Source organism: Polyodon spathula, chromosome 10, assembly GCF_017654505.1.
Source record: "Polyodon spathula isolate WHYD16114869_AA chromosome 10, ASM1765450v1, whole genome shotgun sequence".
Taxonomy (NCBI): domain Eukaryota; kingdom Metazoa; phylum Chordata; class Actinopteri; order Acipenseriformes; family Polyodontidae; genus Polyodon; species Polyodon spathula.
The window spans coordinates 9521846-9544761 of NC_054543.1; the positions used below are offsets into that span (position 1 = coordinate 9521846).

Sequence of the window (22916 nt, forward strand, 5' to 3'; positions counted from 1 at the left end):
TAACATCAAACACAAGCACAGGTTAAAACCAGAGTCAAGCACAAAGAGCAGTATTGCGCACTTGGCATGCATAACTAGTCTGAAAGTTATGTTTGTTTGTTTGTTTGTTTTAGTAAAGCTTTATTTTTCCGTTTCTGAATATTTACTTCGATTAAAATTATAATTGTTTGTGCTACACAAATAGCAGAGGGCTGTGACAGCTGTTTCCCAATCAAACATTACAAGAAGTAACGGTAAATTTTTTAACTGGTTCAGCAGCGATTAGCACTATAACCTTGAACTATTGTTACTTCAGTCAAGGTGATTAAAAATCGTCCTAACTGGGTCTATGAAATTTCCAAATAACAGTTGTCTTTAACACATATTGTGTTTATAATACTGTGTGTGTGTGTGTGTGTGTGTGTGTGTGTGTGTGTGTGTGTCCGTATACATATTTAATTTTTATTATTTTATCGTAATTGTTGTTCTGTAAACCCCGATATTGATGTGATAATGTAGCACAGTGAAATTCCACTTTGTCAGATGGCTTGCATCTTAATGTATATAACATGTAAATATCACATTAAAATAATCTTTTAATTAGTGTTATATATTATACAAATATAGTAAGGTGCTGTGTAAAATACAAGCTGATTCCTCACCCACTACTCAAGGTCAGAAGAAGCCCACTGCAAGCCAATGGAAATTATCTTAACAGAAATTCCAATGTGTGAATCGGTGAATCCTTATTTTTGACCGCATCCTCTCCTGGAGCTATTAATTTGGTTGTTGAAACATCTGCTAATGATTATTTATTTATTTATTTATTTATTTATTTATATAGACTATCCTGAAAAGAACTAACCCTTGTTTGACTTCTGCAGTACTTGCAAGCCCTTTATCTGTGCTGGTGTTGAGGATCTAATTGCATGAATTTTGTATTAGCATATTTTTGTTTCCAGAAAAGTAAAACTGTGTTATTACTAAACTGCATTGATCTGTGCATCGTTTTCCCGCCACTGTCTTAATGCATTATTTAGTATAAAATGATATTATACACTCCAGCAGATTATAAGATCCTAGATATGTCGCGTCCTGTTTCTTTTCGTCTAGGCGTTAAATAATAAACAGTCATTTTTGTTGCTAAAGATGCTAAATAATACTTCCGGCCGAAAATTGAGTTTCCTCCATTTTTGAGAATATTATCTTGTACGATTTTTTGTATAACAAACACATATTATTTTTCCAAGGTTGTGTTTTTAGTCCTGCTGTGTCTTTAGCTACACTAAGATTTAGATTTGCTAAATGTGTAATTCAACAACAGCAATAACAAGAACATATACAACTAGGCCTAGTACTACGACGACGACGACGAATACTACTACTACTACTACTACTAATAATAATAATAATAATAATAATAATAATAATAATAATAATATGCATTCTTAATTTAATGAGCATTAAATTTTCTTATAATTACCTGATTAATATTGTATCCCACAACAACGGTTAATCACATGATTTCAGTAGCATAGTCTACAAGCTAATTAATGTATATTGTGACCTGTGCAAGACAACGAAGGATTTTATTTTTTTTAACTAGCCATTTATTTGTTTAGCCTGCTTCCAAATCTATTACTCAGGTATGCTGAATATTTCAACTCCGCTACTGTGCAATTTAAACTAATTCAAATGTGCCATTTGTTTCACTGGACGGGTACTATATTTAAATATAATATGTACATTAATCACATCTCTCTTGTCAACATGCTTTCAGAAATATTGGGTCAGGTGATGATCGATTGTGGAACAGTACCCGATCTGTTGAAAGGTATCGTTGGCCCTAATTGTGTTTATTTTCTAGTGACAATGGGTGATTCTTTAGTACAGCAGCACACTTTAAATTAACATAATGAAATAAAACAATACATCGTTTTGTTTTTGTTTTGAAAAAAAAAAAAAAAAAAACATTTGTAATTTGTAACATTTATTTGTAAAAAAAAAAAAAAACATAACAAAATAATAACAAGCCTATATTTTGGCTCGTGACAAAGAAAATATTTTACACGCATGTTATACGGCATCTGTAACGTTGTTAACAATACAATTAACAAACGGTTTAATAATATACACTACCAACACAACTTTTATTCAAAACAAATTCACATTATATTCATAAAATCGCATTGCATGCCCTGCAAGTTAAATAGATCTAATGATATTGAATTTTTTTTTTATTAACTTCTCATCACCTTATAGCTCTTGCATATCTAAAATTTAAACAAAGCAATACATTATCTTTAAAAACGAATGCTATTTTCCAAAGGTGTCTAAAGTTGCTAACTTCTAGTACAAAATAAAGAAACCAAATAAATTAAGTTATAGATTGGAATATGTACAATCGATTGGAATATGTGCAATCGACCACTCACTTTACACGTTGACCAGGCATTCATTGTCCCATTACAGTGAATAATTCCTTTGTAAATATCTTCATACATACATACATAATTAAATAGGCAGATGTTTACACATGGCTGGATGTCCCTCAATTTTAGACAACGTACAAAAAGGATAATAGAAGATGTTCCTGTCACACACTTGAATGTCATTTAAAAAACGATAACCAAAACGGCAAGTAACATTCTATTTTCATAGCTTCACTTTTCTGTTTAATTCGACGCTTCCTTTCTATTCCAATTAGGCTGGCTGGAAATGCAGAAAAGCACCAATCAAAATGCCACCTAGGGGTTCAAGGGAGCGGAAGCGCTCAACGATGGACAGTGCACGCTTCAGTGCCTGAAATCTGCGCTAGGAAAAGTGTCTCTCTTGAGGAGCGTCATGTCACTTCATCACAGACTTCAGTGCAGTCGCTTTCACTTCCAAATCCAGCTCAAAAAGCAGTTCAACCCGAGTGCTCCCACACACACAGTTATTTTTTTGTTTTTTGGAGTGCCTGCACATCCAGCTGGTGAGTGAGCTTGCAACACGTTTTATTGATTTATTATTTAGTTTTCTTAAAAGTTACAACATGTAAATATACGTTTTATTGGGTATATATCCGAAATGTTTAGGTGTAAGCGAAGACAATATTATTATTTCAGCACTGTAGTAACAATGACATAACATTTTGTTATTTTTTTTTTATTATTCGAAAAAAAAAAAGGTAGCCTGTCTGTTTTAATGTGTAGCCCAGCTCACTAGCAACAACAAAACGAAGTAAGTAACAATTTTCAGGCACTTGCTGCTTTGCACCTGCGTTCTGTGGATGAAATAATCTGTATTCATTCTGGCATTTCCGGTAATATGCATATCAAGAATTATTCCAATAGTAATTATTTAGAAATTACTTTCTAGCGTTCGCCTGTGTTTTGCTTACATTTAAAGTGTTGTATTACTTTAGTAAGACAAGAAAGGTAAAACAACAACAATATATATATACAAACCATTCGTTTATTTTTTACCGTTAAGATGTTTAATTCTGTTTCACGGGTTTTCTGAGTGCGCATTGTGTATTGTTTACTAATAGAAAATGCAGGTGGCTGACAAAAACAAACAAACCCCGCTGTGCTAAAAAGAGCAGGAGAAAATAGTTGCGATTGCCAGATGGAGAGACAACAGGAGAAATCCAAACCGAAATAACTGAATCGAAAGGGTGTATGCAAAAATCAATTATAGGAAAACCATATAGACACTTGTGATGTTTTGCTTTTATTATTGGTTAGGCTATCCTACAATTCTATATTTTTTTTATTGGTGGACTAGGTGGCTATATACATTAAAATGTTTAATATGTAAGCCCAATAAGTTGTCCAAATGTAAAGCTTGCTGTCATGTGTACATGCAAACAATGGAACGCATGTGCTTTGAAAATTATTAGTTTGAGGGAATATTGTAATTTGGAAATTATAAGCCTAAATAGTTGTCAGACCCCTTTCACACTGGCACTCCTACCCGGGTTCTGGCTACCTGGATCACAATCCCACATAGTGTGAAACCACGTACCTGGGTCGTACATGGGTCTCGGCGACCCACCTCAGGATGTGGGTAGATGTGCTTTAACCTGTGAGACAAAATGCATGGCGGTTGTTCGTGAGTCAGTGAAATAACAAACAGCCACACCTGCAGGAAGGTTTCACTTCCGCAAGGAACAGTTCTGTTTATTCTATTTAGCCCTATTTGTGTTGATTGAGACACACCATGAGTAAGATTGCAGGAGATATAAAGAAAGGTTTGCTCTAATCAGACGGTTCAATCCAGAGAAGCTTGGATGGAAGCGTCTGTAACGAGCTGCTTCTGGGACATAGGGCATTGCGCAGCAAACCCGCATTACACTGGGCCCTGACCCGGGTAGAGCATGCCAGTGTGAAAGGGGCTTAAGTGTTGTATGCGTATCATTTTTGAGTTGCTGTATATACAGAGGGATGTCCCTTTAGATGGACATGGCTCACTATAATACACCTACACATTCTTTGTAGATTATGCGTGTGTATTAATTGTTCACACTGTTAATGTGCTGGTGATATTATTTTATTCACAGATTAAGCATGGAGCACAGCTATTTGCCTAAAACACTATGGGCAAATGACAACAAGTTTCTCCATCATCATGTTGCAGATCTGTTAACAAGTGTACACGTTACACAGGATCTTCCCAAGGGGGTTATGTTTGGACCCTGCGTTCTCCAAAACACTTTTTATGATACTGTAGCATTCATTGCTCTGAAGTGTTCCGACAAAGTAAACAAGTCCTATGTTTTTAGGGTACGTTGTTTTTTCTCCTTCCAGATTTTTTTAGGTTCTCAGTTAGATAGTCCTCAAAGAATACGCCTTCCCATTGGATACAATAGGGAGCCTGTAACAGAGATATGGATCTTTTTATGCAAACCTGTCCTTTACATTAAAATAAATTAATCTAAAAGACTGATATGAAGCAGTTTCTCTTTTTTAGTTAATGTTTTGTGTCCCGTAGCACTCTGTGTAGAAAGTAAAATAGATATGTTCTGTAATTGATATCTTAAAATAGTGTACCCAGTGTTTTCATTGTATTGTTTAATGGTAATTTATTCATGTTATTTATTTTAATTATGCCATTGGTTGCCCCATATCAGGATTCATGCAGCGATTGAATTAAATATCAATGTTCTGTCTTTGATGCAGATTAAAATTATTAAAAAAAAAAAATAAATACATGTTAATTTATTTACTGTTTTGATTTAAGTATATAAGAAGCAAAAGTAGTAAAGTTTTGGCAGAAAATAAAAATATAAGCCTTCATAACACAACCAGTGATTCATTCATCATTACAGGTGGACGCTGAAGCAATACAAAGTTCTCCAAAGGTTCTGTCTTGGCTAAGACTGGTGCAAGCTGCAACCAACAACAAAGAACAAAATGTAGAAGCATTCTTAAGAAGCGGCCAGTTATATTTTCGGTCTATACGGAGTATAAGCAAAGACGAAGAACTGCTGGTGTGGTATGATGAGGAACTTTCTCATCTCTTGGGATTCAATGACATAAAAGGCCAGACACCTGCAGAAGGTAAGGAACCTAAATATCCTGCTGGCAAAGGGCATATTAACACTAATCAAATAGTGGTTTGATTGATTGATCAATATAGGCCTGATGTCCTGTCAAAAGATGAAGTTCTAAAAAATTTAAACAGTGAATATTGTTGGAAAATATCCATACCCTATATTTGTCCTAAATTGGAGATTTAAAAGAAAAAAAAAACACACATGATTGCCAAGAGCCCATGGTTGTGTGTACTTTTTAAACCTGACTTTAGCTCATAATGGAAATAACTAATTTATAATTTCAAATTATAGAACAAATTATAGGACATCGAGGAGAGGCTGTTATATCCACCACACATGAGTTTCTTCATTTAGTTTGTTGAATGTGTCAGTGTTCTAAAAAGACACAACAAATTTCCATCCCTGTTCTGCAAATTCTGTCTCGCATATCTATTTTAAAACATATTATCTTTTATAGGTTTTAGGTGCATGATATGTGACCAGCCATTCAAGAATGAATATCCATATTTGGCACACACTCGCTTCCTCTGTGTTCAAGGAAATTATTTTTTACACAGCGGGGACTTACAGGTCCGTAAAGCAATGGAAATAAAGCGCAAAAAACAAGACATCACCGATTTCCATAATATTGCCCGGGATCTGGAACAGAACAAATGCAATAGAAATGAGGACACTTCCAATTTCTCTGGTAAAAAAAGGAAACCTGATGATCTGGAAAGCACAAAATCATACAAAAAAAGTGTTTTACTGGAGAAAAGAAACATTTCTAATCGCTACGATGTTGTCCCAGAATTGACGGCTTCAGTTTTGAAACTCAGTGCTGACAAATGTCTGTTTAAGAAGGGTGTTGCAGAAGAAAAGCAGAGTGCTTTTACAGAGGTTAGGAAGGTAAAGGAAAAAACGAAATGTGAAAAGACACATGAGCCAGTTGAGGAAAGAGATCCTAATCAAACTGGACAGGGTCATTTACTAACAGGCTCAGTTTTACATTCAAGTGGAAGTGCCTTTTCCTTTGTTTTGCCTAAGGGTGCCAGAGAAGAACAAAAAAGTACCTTCTGCAAACCAAATATTAGACGAGTAAATGACTCTTCCATGCACCCACCCCACACCTTAAACGGTTCCACAGAACGCCTTGGGGAGTTGTCTGATTCCATTACTCGGGATAATATTTTGGGTTATGGCGGTCCCTTAGGAACCAAATTATTAACAAGGGATTTGGCGAACTCACAGTTGTTGCAGTCAACCAGAAACCACTCCTTTATGTGTCCTTCGGAACGCTGGACCCGGCAGTTGCAAACCACTTCTTCCTTTACACTGCTTCCATCTTCCTTTACTTCTTTTGGGGTTGCAGCACAGAACTGGTGTGCTAAATGCAATCTGTCTTTCAGGATGACATCTGATTTGGTTTTTCACATGAGATCCTATCATAAAAAGGAATTTGCAGCTGAAGCACAGATAAAGAGGAGGAGGGAAGAAAAACTCACATGTCCGATCTGTCAGGAGTTTTTCAGGGAACGTCATCACTTATCAAGACACATGACATCTCACAATTAATTTAACATGACTGGATTTCTGAAAGCAAACCTAACTGATAACATATTTCAGACACGCTATTGAGAACTTGCTTAAAATTAAATAATAATAAGTAACATTTTGGATGTGTATTACTGCATTCTAACTGCTCATAAAATAACTGCTTCAGGAATTTTAATTGCTTGGAAACACAATAGGACACAATGTAAAGGTACTGAAAAGCAAACAAAGTATACATTTATCAAATTGTTTAATTGGGATTCACATGTTCAGTTGATCATACAGATCCTCATAGCTTTTATAAAATTACATTCACCTCAAATCATTTATCACTTGCTATTAACCTATTTAAAAAAGTTTCCCAAAAGAGTTGTATTATTTAATTTAATCACAAATTTTAAATATCTATGAATTAGTCATCCTAAAATAATATATGTATAACTGGTAGATAATAGTTTAAAAAGCTGCCCTGTTTTAAAATAGATGAACAAGATTTATAATTAATTTGAACATACCAGTATATATTTTCAAATTCATTTAATTTTCTAAAGCAATGCAGATACCCTATCTTACTGGATGCTGAACAGGTTTATTAATGTGACATAAAGATAATAAAATGATGTATTTGATAGTTGGAAAATGGCTGAAATTATTCACATCTTTGATGACAGTTTTAATGTAAGGTAATTTATAGAGACATCTTGTATTATATTACATGATGGATTGAGATAAAACTACCACCTGAATAAGAGTTGTGATAATATTTCCATATGATATAAGTCATGCAATATTAATACAAATATATATATATATATATATATATATATATATATATATATATATATATATATATATAAATAGAAAATGCATTCATACAATCAAAGCCCACTATTACTATCAGTCTTTTGTCTAGTGTGTTGTCTTCTTCCTACATCCAGACAGTTTTGTAAGGTACCACTATATGCTTCCTCATCTTTTTACTCTGATGGAGATGCATGCTGAATGCCATGGTTTGTCGGCACATGACCTTTGAATTGTGCTCAGTGGTTGAACAGCAGGCATGCTGGGATCTTTTTGTCCTTTCTTTGGCAGTACTACTGCCAGCACTCCAGCATACACAGTTGTTTGTGTGCTTTGACACAAAAAGCTAAATATTACTAGCTATTTGGGATGCACAACAAATATATTTATATATTAAACAAACTAATTAAGTGATTGGGTTGCATAAAAAGATTACAAGGTGAATTTCACCAGCCTATACAGTGGAATAAACCACAGCTGGATTATATTACATCCTTGTGGAATCACCCTGTATTCTATGAGTCACCTATCTGTGGTCAAAATGCCTAAAAATGAGTGTGATACAATCAGGGTATAGGATTCAAACAAACCCCTTATACTGTCAAAGTAAAAGACAAAAAGTCTGGCCCATAGGATTCAGTCTAGATGTGTGTCTGTAAATTGCATACACACACACACACACGCACGCACACACGCACACACACGCACACACACACACACACACACACGCACACACACACACACACACATATAGTTGCTGAAATTGCATCAAAGCTGTAGTACACAGAAAGAATACAGCATGGAGAGGAAAAATATTTAATAAAATTCATGATCTGTATTGACATTTTCAGACTCGGTTACAGTTTTTATAATGCAATCACAACCCCCACTGTGAGCAGCAACAAGCATCCGAAGGGTTATCGCATTTCAGAGAAGCTTCAACTCAGGTGCTGGGGATTGCATTTTGTCTGCTTGTTTTGCTCTCTTTTTAAAGACATAAAGTGAAGTAATACAATTTATAACAACAAAAATATCAACACATTTTATATATATAATCTAATACACTGACAACTGAATAATTATACACTAAATACAATGTTTTTCTAAATATTGTTAGAAGTAAACTGCACTACATTCATTTTTCTCAGTTTGACGAACTAGTCACCAAATAGAAAATCAACAAAACCAGACTAAGGTCAATTAATCCAATTTTTCTTCATGCATAGAAACCCATGGATCATAATGCCCTTACTACAACCACTCAATTTCTAGCATGTAAATGGTTGTTGAGTATTTCCTTGGCTTTGTCTGGAGCCTCGTCAGCAGCCACCTCTATGTGAGGAACGACCCCAGCTCCCTCCCAGGAGGCACCCTGAGAGCTGTCTGATCTGCTGGTGGGGACGGTGAGGTAGAGATTGGTGTCGTCCACGTGGTATGTTTGAGGAGGATGACATCCACCACTAGTTAGTTCACCAACAATCAGGGCTCTTCCAAGCTTCTTCATTATGAAGACGAATTCTTCTGCAGCGCCCGCTGTCATTGCACTAGTCAGTATTACCAAGTCTTTCTTTGAACCATATCTTTCACCTTGTGATACAACAAAAAAAAATATATTTATTTGAATGATATCAGGGAGGATATTTTCAATAAAGCTTATGCCAGTCTTTATTTAACTTTTAACATTAACTGGGAAAAAAACATTACTGTTAACAAAAGTGAAACTACTTGCGAATGCTTCTGAGACCCTCATTTATTTTACTTAGTTTGTTTTCCTTTTACATTTCTGCTTATGCTAAATACCAGAAATGTAGCCCTTCGAGTCTGGTTTCAATCACAAGTGTGTATGGTCAAAATTATTGAAGAATTGTTTACTCTTTAAAGCTTGTCCCGGACAATATAGGAGACAGAATAAAAGTCCCCTATATATATTTTTTTAATTGTCCCAATGATTACTGTCTCTCCAAGCGAGAGCTGCACTCTGTGTCACCCAACCCCAGAAACAGAACAAAGGCGACAAACGGGGGGAAAGAAAGTCAAGAGGTAAGGGACCTCACAAGGTTTTGAAACTAGAAGCAAATTGATTCTGACATAAGGGAAGAGCTATGGTCACAACAGAACTTTATTGAAATGTCCTTTTGAAAGAAATTAGGATTATACAAATTAAACATAGTTCAGTCTCTTGCAACAATGGTCACTTCTGTATTCTTACATATTCATCACTATTTTGAATGAATGAAGCATTATCGGGTAACCTTTCAATGCTGGATGAGCTGTTAACCTGCACACCATTGCTTGTGAGAGAGAATTAAAAGGGAAACGTTGAACATGACTGGAATGCTTTGGCACGTATGGTGCTATAAGTATATATGCTTCTTGCTCTTATTGAATACAAGCGTGTTTGCTTTAACTTTAGAAAATGTTATTACCAGTGAGCTGAGATATGGTCCATAAGTCACTAGTTGATTCAGATGGTCTGTTGTAGATTTTATCCAGAAGAAACTTTTGATCTTCATCAAAGAAATATGAGCAGAAAGCAGCAATCGATGACGTAGGTCCTCCAATGTTAAATCTGCAAAACAGATTAAAAAGTTGCATTAGCAGGAAGAAGGGATTACTATGACTGCAATAACTGCTGACCATAATATAGAACAGATTTTGTTTTAAGCTACTAATTAATAAAATATATTGCTACTACTCCGATATATACTAATTGATATTTGCTGAGACACATATAACATTGCACACAAATTGGCAAAAGGTGTACCTAAGATCAATAATTAAAGCATCTGTGTTGACAATCTTCTTCCACACATGCTCCACCAGTAACTCTGATACTTGAGTGATGAGTTCAAATTCCCCAAACATGTCAAATCGAAGGTATCCAATGTTGTCCTCAAACACATCAGTGTGGAAAGAAAATTTGATCAAGTCTTCAAACACTTCAGGAGATGGAATCTAAAAAAAAAAAAAAAAAGACGAGGATTTGGGTAATAAATATAACATTTACAAGCAAAAGATTCACAAGTAAATAAAAAATATAAAAATTAATATAGAGTTTGAGTTGTGTGTTTTTCAAAAATATGTTTTTAATTTTATTATATAATTTTTAACTATTGTTGTATTGTATATTATTGATTTTTATAACATTGGTACACAAAAGGCATGCTGTTATCACCAACTGAATAAACCCTATTGTGTTTGACCAATAAACTCTAAACAGCAGTGGTTCTTCAGTATAGAAGCCACATAAAGACAACAAAGCATATTGGCACCAATGTTCATGTGAACGATGAATGGAATTTGTCCACAGCGCTACTGACTGGATAGAATTAGGCTTATAGATTATTTGACACGTTATGTCTAAAATCTAAAACCAGTCATTTTGAAATCCTACCTGCATTGGTACAACTCCGGGAATGTGATCTTTTGAATTTTCAGGTATGTAAACAGTCTTTAAATGCTTATCCCCAGATAATGCTTGTAGGTCAGCTGTGAGTTTTTCCGCCAATTCTAACTCTGAGTTGATCATGTCATAGTTTCCCTTCTCAACGAGAGCCATCATTTTTGCAGCAATACCATCACCTATTTCTGAAAACGCATAATTATCAGTAACCAGCCTCCCAGCAGTTTGCACAATGGAGGGGATTTTTGAGCGAAGGTTAATGATATAATTGGCAACAACCATTCCCTCATTAGCCTGAACTGCAACATGGGGTTCAACTCCAGAAACACTCCAAACTTTTTCAGTAACTGCACTGAGCACTACTTGATTGGGAATAGATATGTATAAATGACTGTCTCCAATTTTATAGGTGCCTATTGACAGTGACCCTCCTATGGTCGGTTCCCCAATAATAGTAGCCCTGTTTAGGTCTTTCATTGCCCTAGTAAATGCTTCAGCAGCAGCACCTGTCATATGACTGGTGATAATGTAAATGTCTTTCTTTGAATCATATCTCTCTCCCAAAACCACAGGTATTGTCCTTATTTGTGCAGTGCTGGATGTGGAACGGTCAAAGACAGTATATAGGTGACGAGGGGTTTCAGCATCAAAGAAGTAAGAGCAAAATATTGGGATTGCTGTGGAATAGCCACCAGTGTTGTATCTCATGTCAATGATCAAAGCGTTAGTGTTGACAAGTTTGTTCCAAACGAGATTAATAAGCTGTGGCCCAATGGCCCTTATTATTTCGGCATCTGCCATCATATCAAATCTCAGGTAGCCAACATTACCAGGCAGGATTTCAATCTTGAACAATGCTTCTATAATATATCCAAGTTCTTCAGGGCTTGGTATTTTGGAGGCTTGTTCTTCTAATACCTCTGGCTCAATGTTACTGTAGAAAACATGTAAACGATGATCCCCTGATGCCTCCTGCAAATCTGAAGTCAACTGAGACGCCAAGGACTCATAATCCACCACTGATCGATATAAACCTTCTGACCATTTGGATTGGAGGACTTTTCTTACTTTAGTAGCTACTTCAGGGATAGCGTAATTGACTTCCAATAGTTCCCCAGTACCGTCTACCAAGGCATGGACCTCAGGGTGAAATGCTATGATTTCTTTAGCTTTTTCTAAGGCCTCGTCTTCCAATACAATTGCATCTGGAACAACCCCACCACCTAACCAACATTCTCCATTATTATCTATGAAATTTATAACTGGAACTGTGATGACCACATTGGTGTCTTCAATTTGAAAGTATCTGGAATGTAACAAAGTACCAGAAGTTATTTCTCCAATTACTGTTGCTCTATTTAGTGACTGCATTAGGTAAGCAAACTCCTCAGCTGCAGTTGCGGTATGATGACTAGTAAGCACATACACTCCTCTCTTTGCTCCATAGGGTTGTCCCTGGATATTAGGGATGGTGTAGAATTCTTTTGTAGAATTAGTCACTCTGTCGTATATTGTGAAAAAACGAACTTCCGGTGTTTGATCCTGGAAGTAAGACAGGAGAAGAGGGACAGCACCAGATGGACCACCAGTGTTGTAGCGTATATCTACGATGAGGTTCTCTGTGTCCTTAATGGGATCCCACACTTTGTCTACAATATGTTGGCCTAATTTGACCAACACAGAAGTATCAGCAAATTCATCAAACCGAAGGTATCCAATATTTCCAGGCAAAATCTTTACTTTGAAAACAGTGTTAACTAAAGCTTGAAGAAATCTAGGGTCTTCAGGTAATCTGTCTGCTGGAGATGTGTCTTCTATAGTGACTGGAGCTTCTGCCATGATTTTGACCATTAAGCGTGGATCTTCAGACATAGACTGCAGCTCATAATTTAGTTTAGCAGCTAAGTCTTCTTCTGAAATAACTGAGGAATAATCGATCAATGAAATGTGATTAAGGAGCATAGGCACCCTATTAGTAAATGAATAGTATCTTTCAATTATGCCACTAACGGACTGGACTACTGTAGGGACTGCACTTCTGACAGCCAAGATTGATTTTGCTTTCTCAAGAGCTTCATCAGCATTTGTTGATACGCAAGGGAACACACCATTTACTTCCCAGCTTTGCCCTGTAATGGGGTTGATGGATCTAACACTGGGGACAGTAATGTAAAAATCTGATTCCCCAATCTTCAATTTTTCAATCTTTAGAGATCCACCTGCTGATCTTTCACCAACAGTGATGGCTCTATTCAGATGCTTTAAAATATAAGCAATGTCTTCAGCCACACCTTCAGTATACTTGCTTGTTAAAATTATTACATCTTTGTCTTTTCCATACCTTTCACCCAGAACTGAAGACAGTGTCCAGATCTCTTTTGTGGAATTTAATGGGCGGTCGTAAATTGTGTCAATATGCACAGCAGGGTCTGCTTCACAGAAATAAGAGATAACATAAGGAATCCCTGACACCTGTCCTGTAGTGCTGTAGCGAAGATCCAAAATCAAAGATGATGTGTGCATAACGCTTCTCCAAACACTGTTAACAAGCAAAGGACCAATCTGCTTCACGACATCTTCCCCAATAATATGATCGATCCTCAAGTAACCTACATTATTTTCCAGAACTTCATAATGGAGAGAACTCTGAATCATATGCAGGAGCTGATCTGGTGGTAGTGCTGGCAGAACAGGAGGCTGTGAGCGGGCAGGAGCACCAGGTTCGTAGGACACAGCCAGCCGTGGGTCATTCAGAGCACCCTGAACACCGGCTGTCAACACAGCGGCGAGCGTTCTTGGATCTGTTATGTGAAGCATTTCACCATTCCTGATTGCCTGCTCTATTGCTTCTTTCATTCCGACTAGATTTTCAGGAAAGCAGTAGTTGTTGAGAAGAACCTGGGCCATATCCAGCACCAAGGTAGGTTGAAATATGTCCTCTGACAAAGCATTGCTGACGAACAAGAGTGTCACCAACAAACACACATTTCTAGCCATTTTTTCTTGAGATGTAGGTTTTTAAATCGCGGAACTGTCACATACGCTTGAGCAAGGTTCAGCTGCACTTCATTCTGTAGACTGCTCTGAGAAATGAGGATGAATTCCTACTACAAGCGTTCTGACCATACCAGCATAAGAAGCTTTTGTTTAAACTAAACCTTTAATCGCATTAATGTGGGGGTCTTCAGCAACACAAGAGGAAACAAAGAGTACAGGAACTGTTTTCACAACTATATATAAGGAAAATGTAACAGACAGAATGTGATTTCCTGACAATTTGTCAAGTTGATCCACAGAGCAAGGATAGCATAGGAATGGAGAATAAAACCTTTAGTATTTATGCCCAGTTCTTGGCTTCTTTTTATGAAACGGCTCGCAAACCCCCGACGCCCAAGGGGGGGGGGGGGGGTGGGGGGGGGTGGGGGGGGGGGGGGGGGGGGGGGGGGGGGGGGGGGGGGGGGGGGGGGGGGGGGGGGGGGGGGGGGGGGGGGGTAAGGTTGGCTGCTAATTGTGTATCTAATTGTGTGGTCATTTTGTGATGTGACCATGAAAATGTATTTCATTTATGATTTAAGTGAATCCCTCATCTCCAAACCTCATAATCTAAATCAGAGTATTTCATTCTGAAAATATATATTTTTATATCGAATAAGATCAGCATTGCTTTAAAATGTGTTATCTGAAGAACCCAGCAGACTGACTGTTGAAGATTACATTATGCAACTACTGCATAATCAAGCTTATCTTTTAATACCATTTTAATACCATTTGATTACATAAGCTCTTGTCTGGCCATTGTTTTTAGCCAATAGGAACCAAGTGCTCTGTACTAAGGATGGAATCATATTGCTCAATGCGTCAATTGTGGAAACATAAGACATTACATCTATAAAGAGGATCAGCTAGTGAAATTAACAACTTCGTTAATTCTGCTTATTAGCCTAGCAGCAATAAAACATGTTTATAACCAGTTATTAAATCTGTGCAGCTATATTTGGTTTGTAATCTTAACATAACAATGCCATGCTAGGATGGGAATATGGGCTGCTATCTACCATTGATTATCCGTGTTTCATAAAAAAAACCAATAACATAAAAAAAAACTATTACTAATACTGTAAACTATCCCTATTAGAAGTAAAATAATCGAGCTACTATATATATATATATATATATATATATATATATATATATATATATATATATATATATATATATATATACACACACAAACATACAGTGATACCACTTTTATAAATGTTTGCTTCAATATTTAATGCCCCAATATGAATAATTACTACACATTCTTGTACAAACACACATATATAATACATTGATAGATTAACCATAAAATATTTTCAGTGTGAGGGTAAGAAACTTTTGTAAGATATATTACAATATCATGGATGCTAATTAAGAAAGGTCAAAACTGAGATTGTTGGAAACCAACCTCTAGAGTGCACTCTTACCACACGATTCCTTGCAACTCTCGTGCCATTTGAGGGCACTAGATGGCGTTGTCAGAAAAGGGACCGTTAAGCCTCATTTGAGCGAGCATCTGCAGAACTTCCAACTTATGCAAGAAGAAAACATTTTCATTGAATGTTGTATTTGTTTTGGATGTATTGGTTGAATGAGAAAATAGATTTTCACTCTGCTTTTATTGAGGACAGGTAAAGAGCAGCAACACAAAATGTGCAAAAAACATTTTAAAGCAAAACTTGTATAATGCCAAACCTTAAAAAGTATATACATGGGTTAGAATCTAAGCATTAGATGTAGGATTCAAGGCTTTGTACTGTGAGACAGCTCGCTTTTATTGTAGAGGCATTTCACTGATTCAATGAAAGCAAACAATGTGTGACAGCAATGTAATCTATAAAGTATAACTTTATCCTTTATTGGAATGAAATCCAGTTCAAGTGACTTAACCATCATCATTGGTCATGCATCCTTTTACTTTGTCTTTTTATAGTGATCTGTGTGACTGTATATTTTTGGTAAAAATAAAAGAACCTAGACAACCTTTTTGGACTTTGTCCAGTGGAAATGATAGATTTGCGATACACATGTCTTCATGTCATTTGAATGAAACTCTTTCACTGAGTTGACCTAATGTGGATTGTGAATTATATTTAAGGCTTCTGTTTTTCAGGGTTTATTCATTTCATTTTTTGGTGCTTATTTTTTAGCTATTTTTGAGTTCTATGTGGGTTGTTTGTTTTTTTTGTTTTTTTTTTTCGCTTTTTATATACTGTATGAAATTATAGTTTTTGGTTACTTTCCAAAATGCTTGGGCGTTTTTTTCTTTCAAAATCCAAGACGAGGAACAGCCGGGAACAACTTTGTGGAAACACCAAGCTAGAGCTAGATTAATAGTTTTTATATTAAATTTAATTACAGATTGAAACCACATGTTCATTTCTCAAGGTAATAATTTACTATGAAGTATTTACCACAATATAACCATTGTAATATGTTGGATCCCTATATCATGCTTACATTTTATTAAATTTAGGCTAGAGTCTTATCATTATGACTATGATTTCTTTTGGTTTTCTGAGTAAAAAGAACAACAATCCAGATTATTTTTCGTTATTGTTTCTAGACAAAGTAGCAAAGAGCAGAGAGGTTGATGAGAACAAGATAAAGAGGTTTGAGAGGGCCCTGGCAAGGAATGCCGCTGTGGTAAGCCCTAGTCAGGAATGCAGCAAAGGGAGAGGTTGATGAGAACAAGATAAAGAGGTTTGAGAGGGCCCTGGCAAGGATTGCCACTGTGGTAATCCCTAGTCAGGAATGCAGTAAGAAATAGGCACCATCTAGTCCCTTTATTCTTCTATTTTAATCATTAACATTTGACCCATTCTATAGGACTATTATATATTACAAGACTTTCGATATAATCATATGCCATTTCTGTCGCAAAAAATATGTGTTTTAGCAAGTCCAAAAGTATGCGTAACTCTATGTAGTCTGCTATTGTTTTCCCCTCCGAGAATGTCGGCTGCACGTTGCTAGGCATATACATCACACCGTGACGTGGACTCCTCATCTTAGATAGTACTAACTTGACAGTACTTGTACATTTAAATTTTACCTTCATTCCTTTGCTGCCTTCCACAACGAAATCCTCATGGTCACAAGGTTTTTTGTGTGTCTAGGCATTTTTTTACTTTTCACCACAATTAGCAATTCTGTTTTACATCCTCTGTATCTAAACTGTAAATCAGCTTTAAATCACGCTAGCAAGCCTCCCTTCCTGATTGTAATCTTGTTTTAAATCTCTCTAGCGGAACCACCATTAGAAATATGAATGTTGCCACTCAGTAGCTGGGTGGTTTAAAATTATTCACAATGAAGCAATGACAGCTACAAGTCAGGAGGCTGTCTGGTCCAGTGGTTAAAGCACAGGGCTTGTAACTAGGAGGTCCCTAGTTCAAATCCCAGTTTACTCACTGACACATTGTGTGACCCAGAGCGAGTCACTTAACCCCCTCTTTTGGATGAGGTGTTGTTGTAAGTGACTCTGATGCATAGCTCACACACCCTAGGTTTTTATTTTAATAGGAAATGGGTGGTCAGTGTGAATTGAGTCACCATTTTCACTTTTTACGGTGTTTTCTGGTGTTTAAAATTGAAATTCAGAAGCCCTAGTTCGATTATAGTTAATTTTAGACGCATTATTATTTATATAGAGGGCTGTGCTATTTGCCCAAAATCATGTCTGTACTGGCTTATTAATATGTATTTACAATTGTCCTTACTTATGTTAAGCAGGCTTTCAACTTTTGGAAGAGAACCTTCAACCATTAGTTATATGTTTAAAGTTGGGGGAAAAAAAATATTTATCTATGTTTTCAGTAAATTTCTTTTTTAAAGTAAAGTCTTCCAATCAGGATTTGAATATTACAATGGTCCGCGGGAGGATACAAAACTGCTCCAATGGCTTCTTCCTGATCTTCCCTGACTGCCTCCTGCATGAATTTCAATGGTGTCGACAGTTATAAAGCTAAATAGTTAGGACTGACGTTCTCATTTAACTCCAAATTAAGGGTTACAATAATGTAGTGAGAGTATTTAATGTTCCAGACATGGAACAGGACCTTACCTAAGAGTGGACCATAAATGTTGAAGAAAACTCAATGAGACTCTTGATTTTCATCCATATCTATACAAGTGTATTTATAATGTCATCTTCACTGACCTTGTACAACAACAACAACAACAACAACAACAAAAAACACCTCACAGATAATGTTGTGGGTGTGCTTGCACCCCACATACCTCATGTTAAACATACAAGAAGTTTGGTTTGAGGCGAGACGTGTGATCTCACAACAAATGTGACCGGAAATAATATTACCACTATGACAAAAGCACATCTTTATGAAAGAAAAATAATGTTCAACACCAAATCTAAGTTCAAATAAAAGATCAAATTTTCTTGCCTTGGTTTAAGCAAATTGTGCCTTTAGTGAAAAGGTTGGAAATAGCAGGCAAGAGGGAAGTAAAGGACCTCTGAGTCAGCCAAGTTTAGCACATAATTACATTAGATTTAATGATGTGCTACCCACAGTAGCTTTAGCCAATAACCACTTGAAGGATAATTAATCATGCATTCTAATTTAACTAATGCCTGGGAAATTTTGAGAATGACACAATTTCATTTATATATATATAATATATATATATATATATATATATATATATATATATATATATATATATATATGTGTGTGTGTGTGTGTGTGTGTGTGTGTGTGTGTATGTAGGTTTTTTTTTTTTTTTTTTTTTTTACAAAACCTTAACACATGAAAGATAATATGAATATTAGTTTGTTTTACTTAGGAGGCTGGAAAGACCCCATGTATCTCTTGCTTGAGATAAAAACATGTTGGCTTAATGGAAGCGGCTCCTTTGCAGTCAGAAGGCGGCTTATCTTTCATGTGTGTCATGGAAAGAAATTGTTGGGTGTTTTGGGATAGCAAAAGATTTGTATAAACAAGACACTTGTTATTCCACTTAACAAGGAATTTCATTATCACACATGAAGAACTTACAGTAACACTGACAGCATGCACTTTATACTGCTGAAAAAGTATATTATTTTCAAGTAACAAAGATACAAACTGCTCAAAATGATATTTCACAACAACAAGCAACCTATAATTTTGTTCTGTTGAATCTTCTCTTGAGAAAAACCATTATTCAGTCAGCGGAGCTGCATAGTATTAGTTGTTCCATTCCATTACTCCTCCAGTAGCTGTCAATCAAAACCACAAACACCCCAATCAAATACATTGTGCAGTGCGATACATACAGTATCAGTCTGAGGAAGGGAAGTACAGAGACAGCACTGGTAAAAAGTCAGTTAAAAGTCACATATGGCTGCCAGTAAATGTCAACTACTACATCAAAAATTCTCATCATGAATAAATTCTAAGGCATGAACGTGTCACCATGACTTAGCTGAACTGAAAACTTTGCGTGTGGGCTGAAGGTTTCAATCTTGACATTTTCTTTTAGTCGACTAAACTGAGCATATGAAGAAACAATGAACAGGTCAGCTGTTTCAGTAAAATAATTCATTTTTAATGAAAGTGCTGGCTTATTTGTATTGTTTACTTTCTTACACATAATTTAACAATTAACTGATCAATTCTTAATCAATTAAACAACTCCATAGATCTTTTTAAACTTGTCAACATTTTGTATGTTACTAAAGCAGTGGATATTTACACTTGTGTATCTTATCGTATGTCCATTGTATGTCTACATTGATTTTAAAATAAGAATCTGCTGTACATGCATTGCATAAATACCTCAATGAAATGAGTTATCAATTTACATCATTAATATACAGATTTACATGAAGATGTAAGCTGCATCTGGTTCAGTACAACTACCTACACCCACACTTGGCAACCTGCATCCCTTCGTATTTGTATTGAAAGGTTGGCTGCCCTTTTTCATCATAGTATAGGATTGAGATGGAATCCAGTTTGGTTGGAACACAACAAGGTTTTGCAGTTTTCTTGGGATTTTTAAGATGCACTAGGGTCTGGACAAGGGCATGCTTGGAGGGGGTGAGATTATCACCCAAGGGATAGGAGCAGACTCCCTTACATTCATATGCTTCATATTCTTTTGGTGCCACTATCCAATCCCAACCAATCTCCTTAAAATCAACCCGAAGAGATCTTCTTTGGCAAAAGTCAGTCTTTGTACTTCTTTTTTTCCTAGATGGGGGCTTATCTTCATTGTAATTCATATTACCCTCTGCCAAAAACACACTTTCTTCTTCATGAAGGATTATTTCTTTAAGTTCATCTTTTTTTTCGTTTCTAAGATCGTCTGAAAAAATGATTAACACAGGGAGGCTATTGTTTTTAAAGCTGACACTGACATCTAAACCCCTGCCACCCGTGCGATCAATTTGTACTTGAAGTGTGTTTGTAGTTTGACCAGATTTTACCCATCGTTTGATGGCTTTCGTGACTTCAAAAGTTTCCCAGGAATTTTGTTTTTTGTTGACTTCTTTGGATGCAAGAAAATGGAGCGTTGACCCGTCTTTATTATTCTCCACGTCATACACTTTTATTATGGCCTGGACATCATTTGTCTCGTTTTCAAGGACAGTATATAACCGCAGCTCAGCCATGGTGATCTTCTCGTGGCTTGGAATGGAAATGTTGAATAGAAACAAGTGTTGCTTTTCTCTACCTGTTCTCTTTGACATTGTAGCATCTGTAAAATAGATTGCAAGATTTGTTTGTAACAATGTTAAAAGCACTGGAACACTATGAAACCTGTATTTAGTTTATATAGTATGACTTGAGTGAATACAATGATGGTGTAACAAATATTTATTTTGAGAAGTAATGCCAGTAATCATGAATGAATCAAATCCATGATTCCACTGATGGAAGGTATTCACAGTGACCTCTGATTTTTTTTTTTTTTTTTTATGGTTGTGCACTGAAGTGAAAATATTGAACATTGAACGTTATGAGTACTTAGCTGCTGTTCTAGTGCAAACTGTACTGTATACACAGTGAGACCTCCCTGTCATTTTCACATTCCTATTTTAGCTATATGTGCCCAGAACATTCATATTTCTGCAGTGAAGCATACAACCAAATACTCATTATATCATGCCATTAAATATATAATAGCGATAGTAGTAGTAATATCAATATATACCATGCGTCTTGTGAGAGTTAATTATCAGTAATCAGTATTCCTATAAAAATGCAATTGCTGGTAGACAGCTCATATAGTGAACATGTAAATTACAAAGTTAAAAGCAAGTTTATTCTAAAATTCTTACCCATTCTTATAGCTTCACAGCTTAACTAATTTAATATGTGTACAAAAATCTATCTATCTATCTATCTATCTATCTATCTATCTATCTATCTATCTATCTATCTATGTATGCATAATAATAATCTTTATTTTTATGTAGCACCTTTCATAGTGGACCACCATCACAAAGCGCTTTACAAGATACTTGCAACAACATCTCGCTCGAAAGACGGAGCACAAGGAGGTTAAGTGACTTGCTCAGAGCCACACATCCTCCTTAAGTACAGTATATATAAATAGAAGACATGCTGTACATTATTTAAAGCATTTATATAAAAAGAACTTGGAATAACAGCAATAATCATGTCCTATGTCATCTAATCCACGATCCAGTCCTGTATAGTGAAGGCAACTGGATATGAATAAGTAGCTGTATGAAATATGAAGTTGCATCACTTAGTATTACATTTCAACATGCTTCCTGTAAAAAAAAAAAAAAAAAAAAAAAAAAATTAATTGCATTAAGTTAAATGTATGTTTTGTAGAACAATAAAATATACATACCTTCGACATTGAAGCTCCGAGCAATATTAGACTGTGGCATTGAGGACTTATCAGTTGTATACCTGTTGTACAATTCAAGCATGAACTGAGGAGGTTCGGCTTTGTTGTGCTCGTGTGGCATACTGGAGAAATTCAGACTCCTCAGAAACTCTTGTTTCATGTTTTCTAGAAACAGGTTCAGGTCAGTATGAATGTCCTCCTCCATGGTGCTCTCCTCCTCGGAGGTCTGGAGCTGCTTCTGGACTCCAGTCATTTTATCATTCACCGGTTTACACCTTGCAGAGCCAACAAAGACCATAACTATCATCCACAGTGGGAGTATATATTTCAGTGTCGCTGCCATCTCTAGATTAGGGATACTAATTATCTCGGTTTTCCAAGTGTTTAAACAAGTGTCCTACAAGTGAAGAAGAAAGAATCGTAACAGTAACGATCCCAAATAGAGACTTCTGATTTCTCTGTCTCAGTCTGCCGTAAACAGCAGCCTCTTGTCAACCAAAATAGTTGTACAGTTCTTCTTATCTTGGCCACTGATGCCATGCTTAAGGCTTTGTTATCTTGCAAGACTTGTAGTTAATGAAGATTCTGTAAACATTTGACAGACACATGTGGATAATGAGAAGGACACTGTATACTGTTAAGTAGTTGTACTACAGTACAAGGTCATTGACTATTTTTTTTTTTTTATACTGCAATAGGCCAAAAGTTCCCACATCACCAACTACTGTTTCTTGAGCCCTGCTTTTGCTTAAAGATAAATTAGCCATTTGCTAATGAATTTATTTAAAC

At 36.0% G+C, this 22916-nt stretch overlaps 3 protein-coding genes across 3 annotated transcripts; 1 reads left to right on the plus strand and 2 right to left on the minus strand.

Annotated features, from left to right (window-relative positions):
• The first annotated feature begins 4442 nt into the window (after window positions 1-4442).
• On the plus strand, window positions 4443-7561 carry LOC121322246 (PR domain zinc finger protein 8-like). Its single transcript, XM_041261926.1, has 3 exons — window positions 4443-4745; window positions 5291-5522; window positions 5976-7561. Exons 1-3 carry the CDS (start codon window positions 4530-4532, stop codon window positions 7070-7072), a joined length of 1545 nt encoding a protein of 514 aa, XP_041117860.1. The 5' UTR covers window positions 4443-4529; the 3' UTR covers window positions 7073-7561.
• Window positions 7562-8660: 1099 nt separating this feature from the next.
• On the minus strand, window positions 8661-14252 carry rbp3 (retinol binding protein 3). Its single transcript, XM_041260647.1, has 4 exons — window positions 11247-14252; window positions 10617-10807; window positions 10279-10421; window positions 8661-9439 (listed from the first exon to the last, which is right to left on the minus strand). Exons 1-4 carry the CDS (start codon window positions 14250-14252, stop codon window positions 9114-9116), a joined length of 3666 nt encoding a protein of 1221 aa, XP_041116581.1. The 3' UTR covers window positions 8661-9113.
• Window positions 14253-19022: 4770 nt separating this feature from the next.
• LOC121322140 (growth/differentiation factor 2-like) lies at window positions 19023-22628 on the minus strand. Its single transcript, XM_041261681.1, has 2 exons — window positions 22128-22628; window positions 19023-21002 (listed from the first exon to the last, which is right to left on the minus strand). The coding sequence occupies exons 1-2, from the start codon at window positions 22468-22470 to the stop codon at window positions 20158-20160; spliced, it is 1188 nt and encodes a 395-aa protein (XP_041117615.1). The 5' UTR covers window positions 22471-22628; the 3' UTR covers window positions 19023-20157.
• Window positions 22629-22916: the final 288 nt, after the last annotated feature.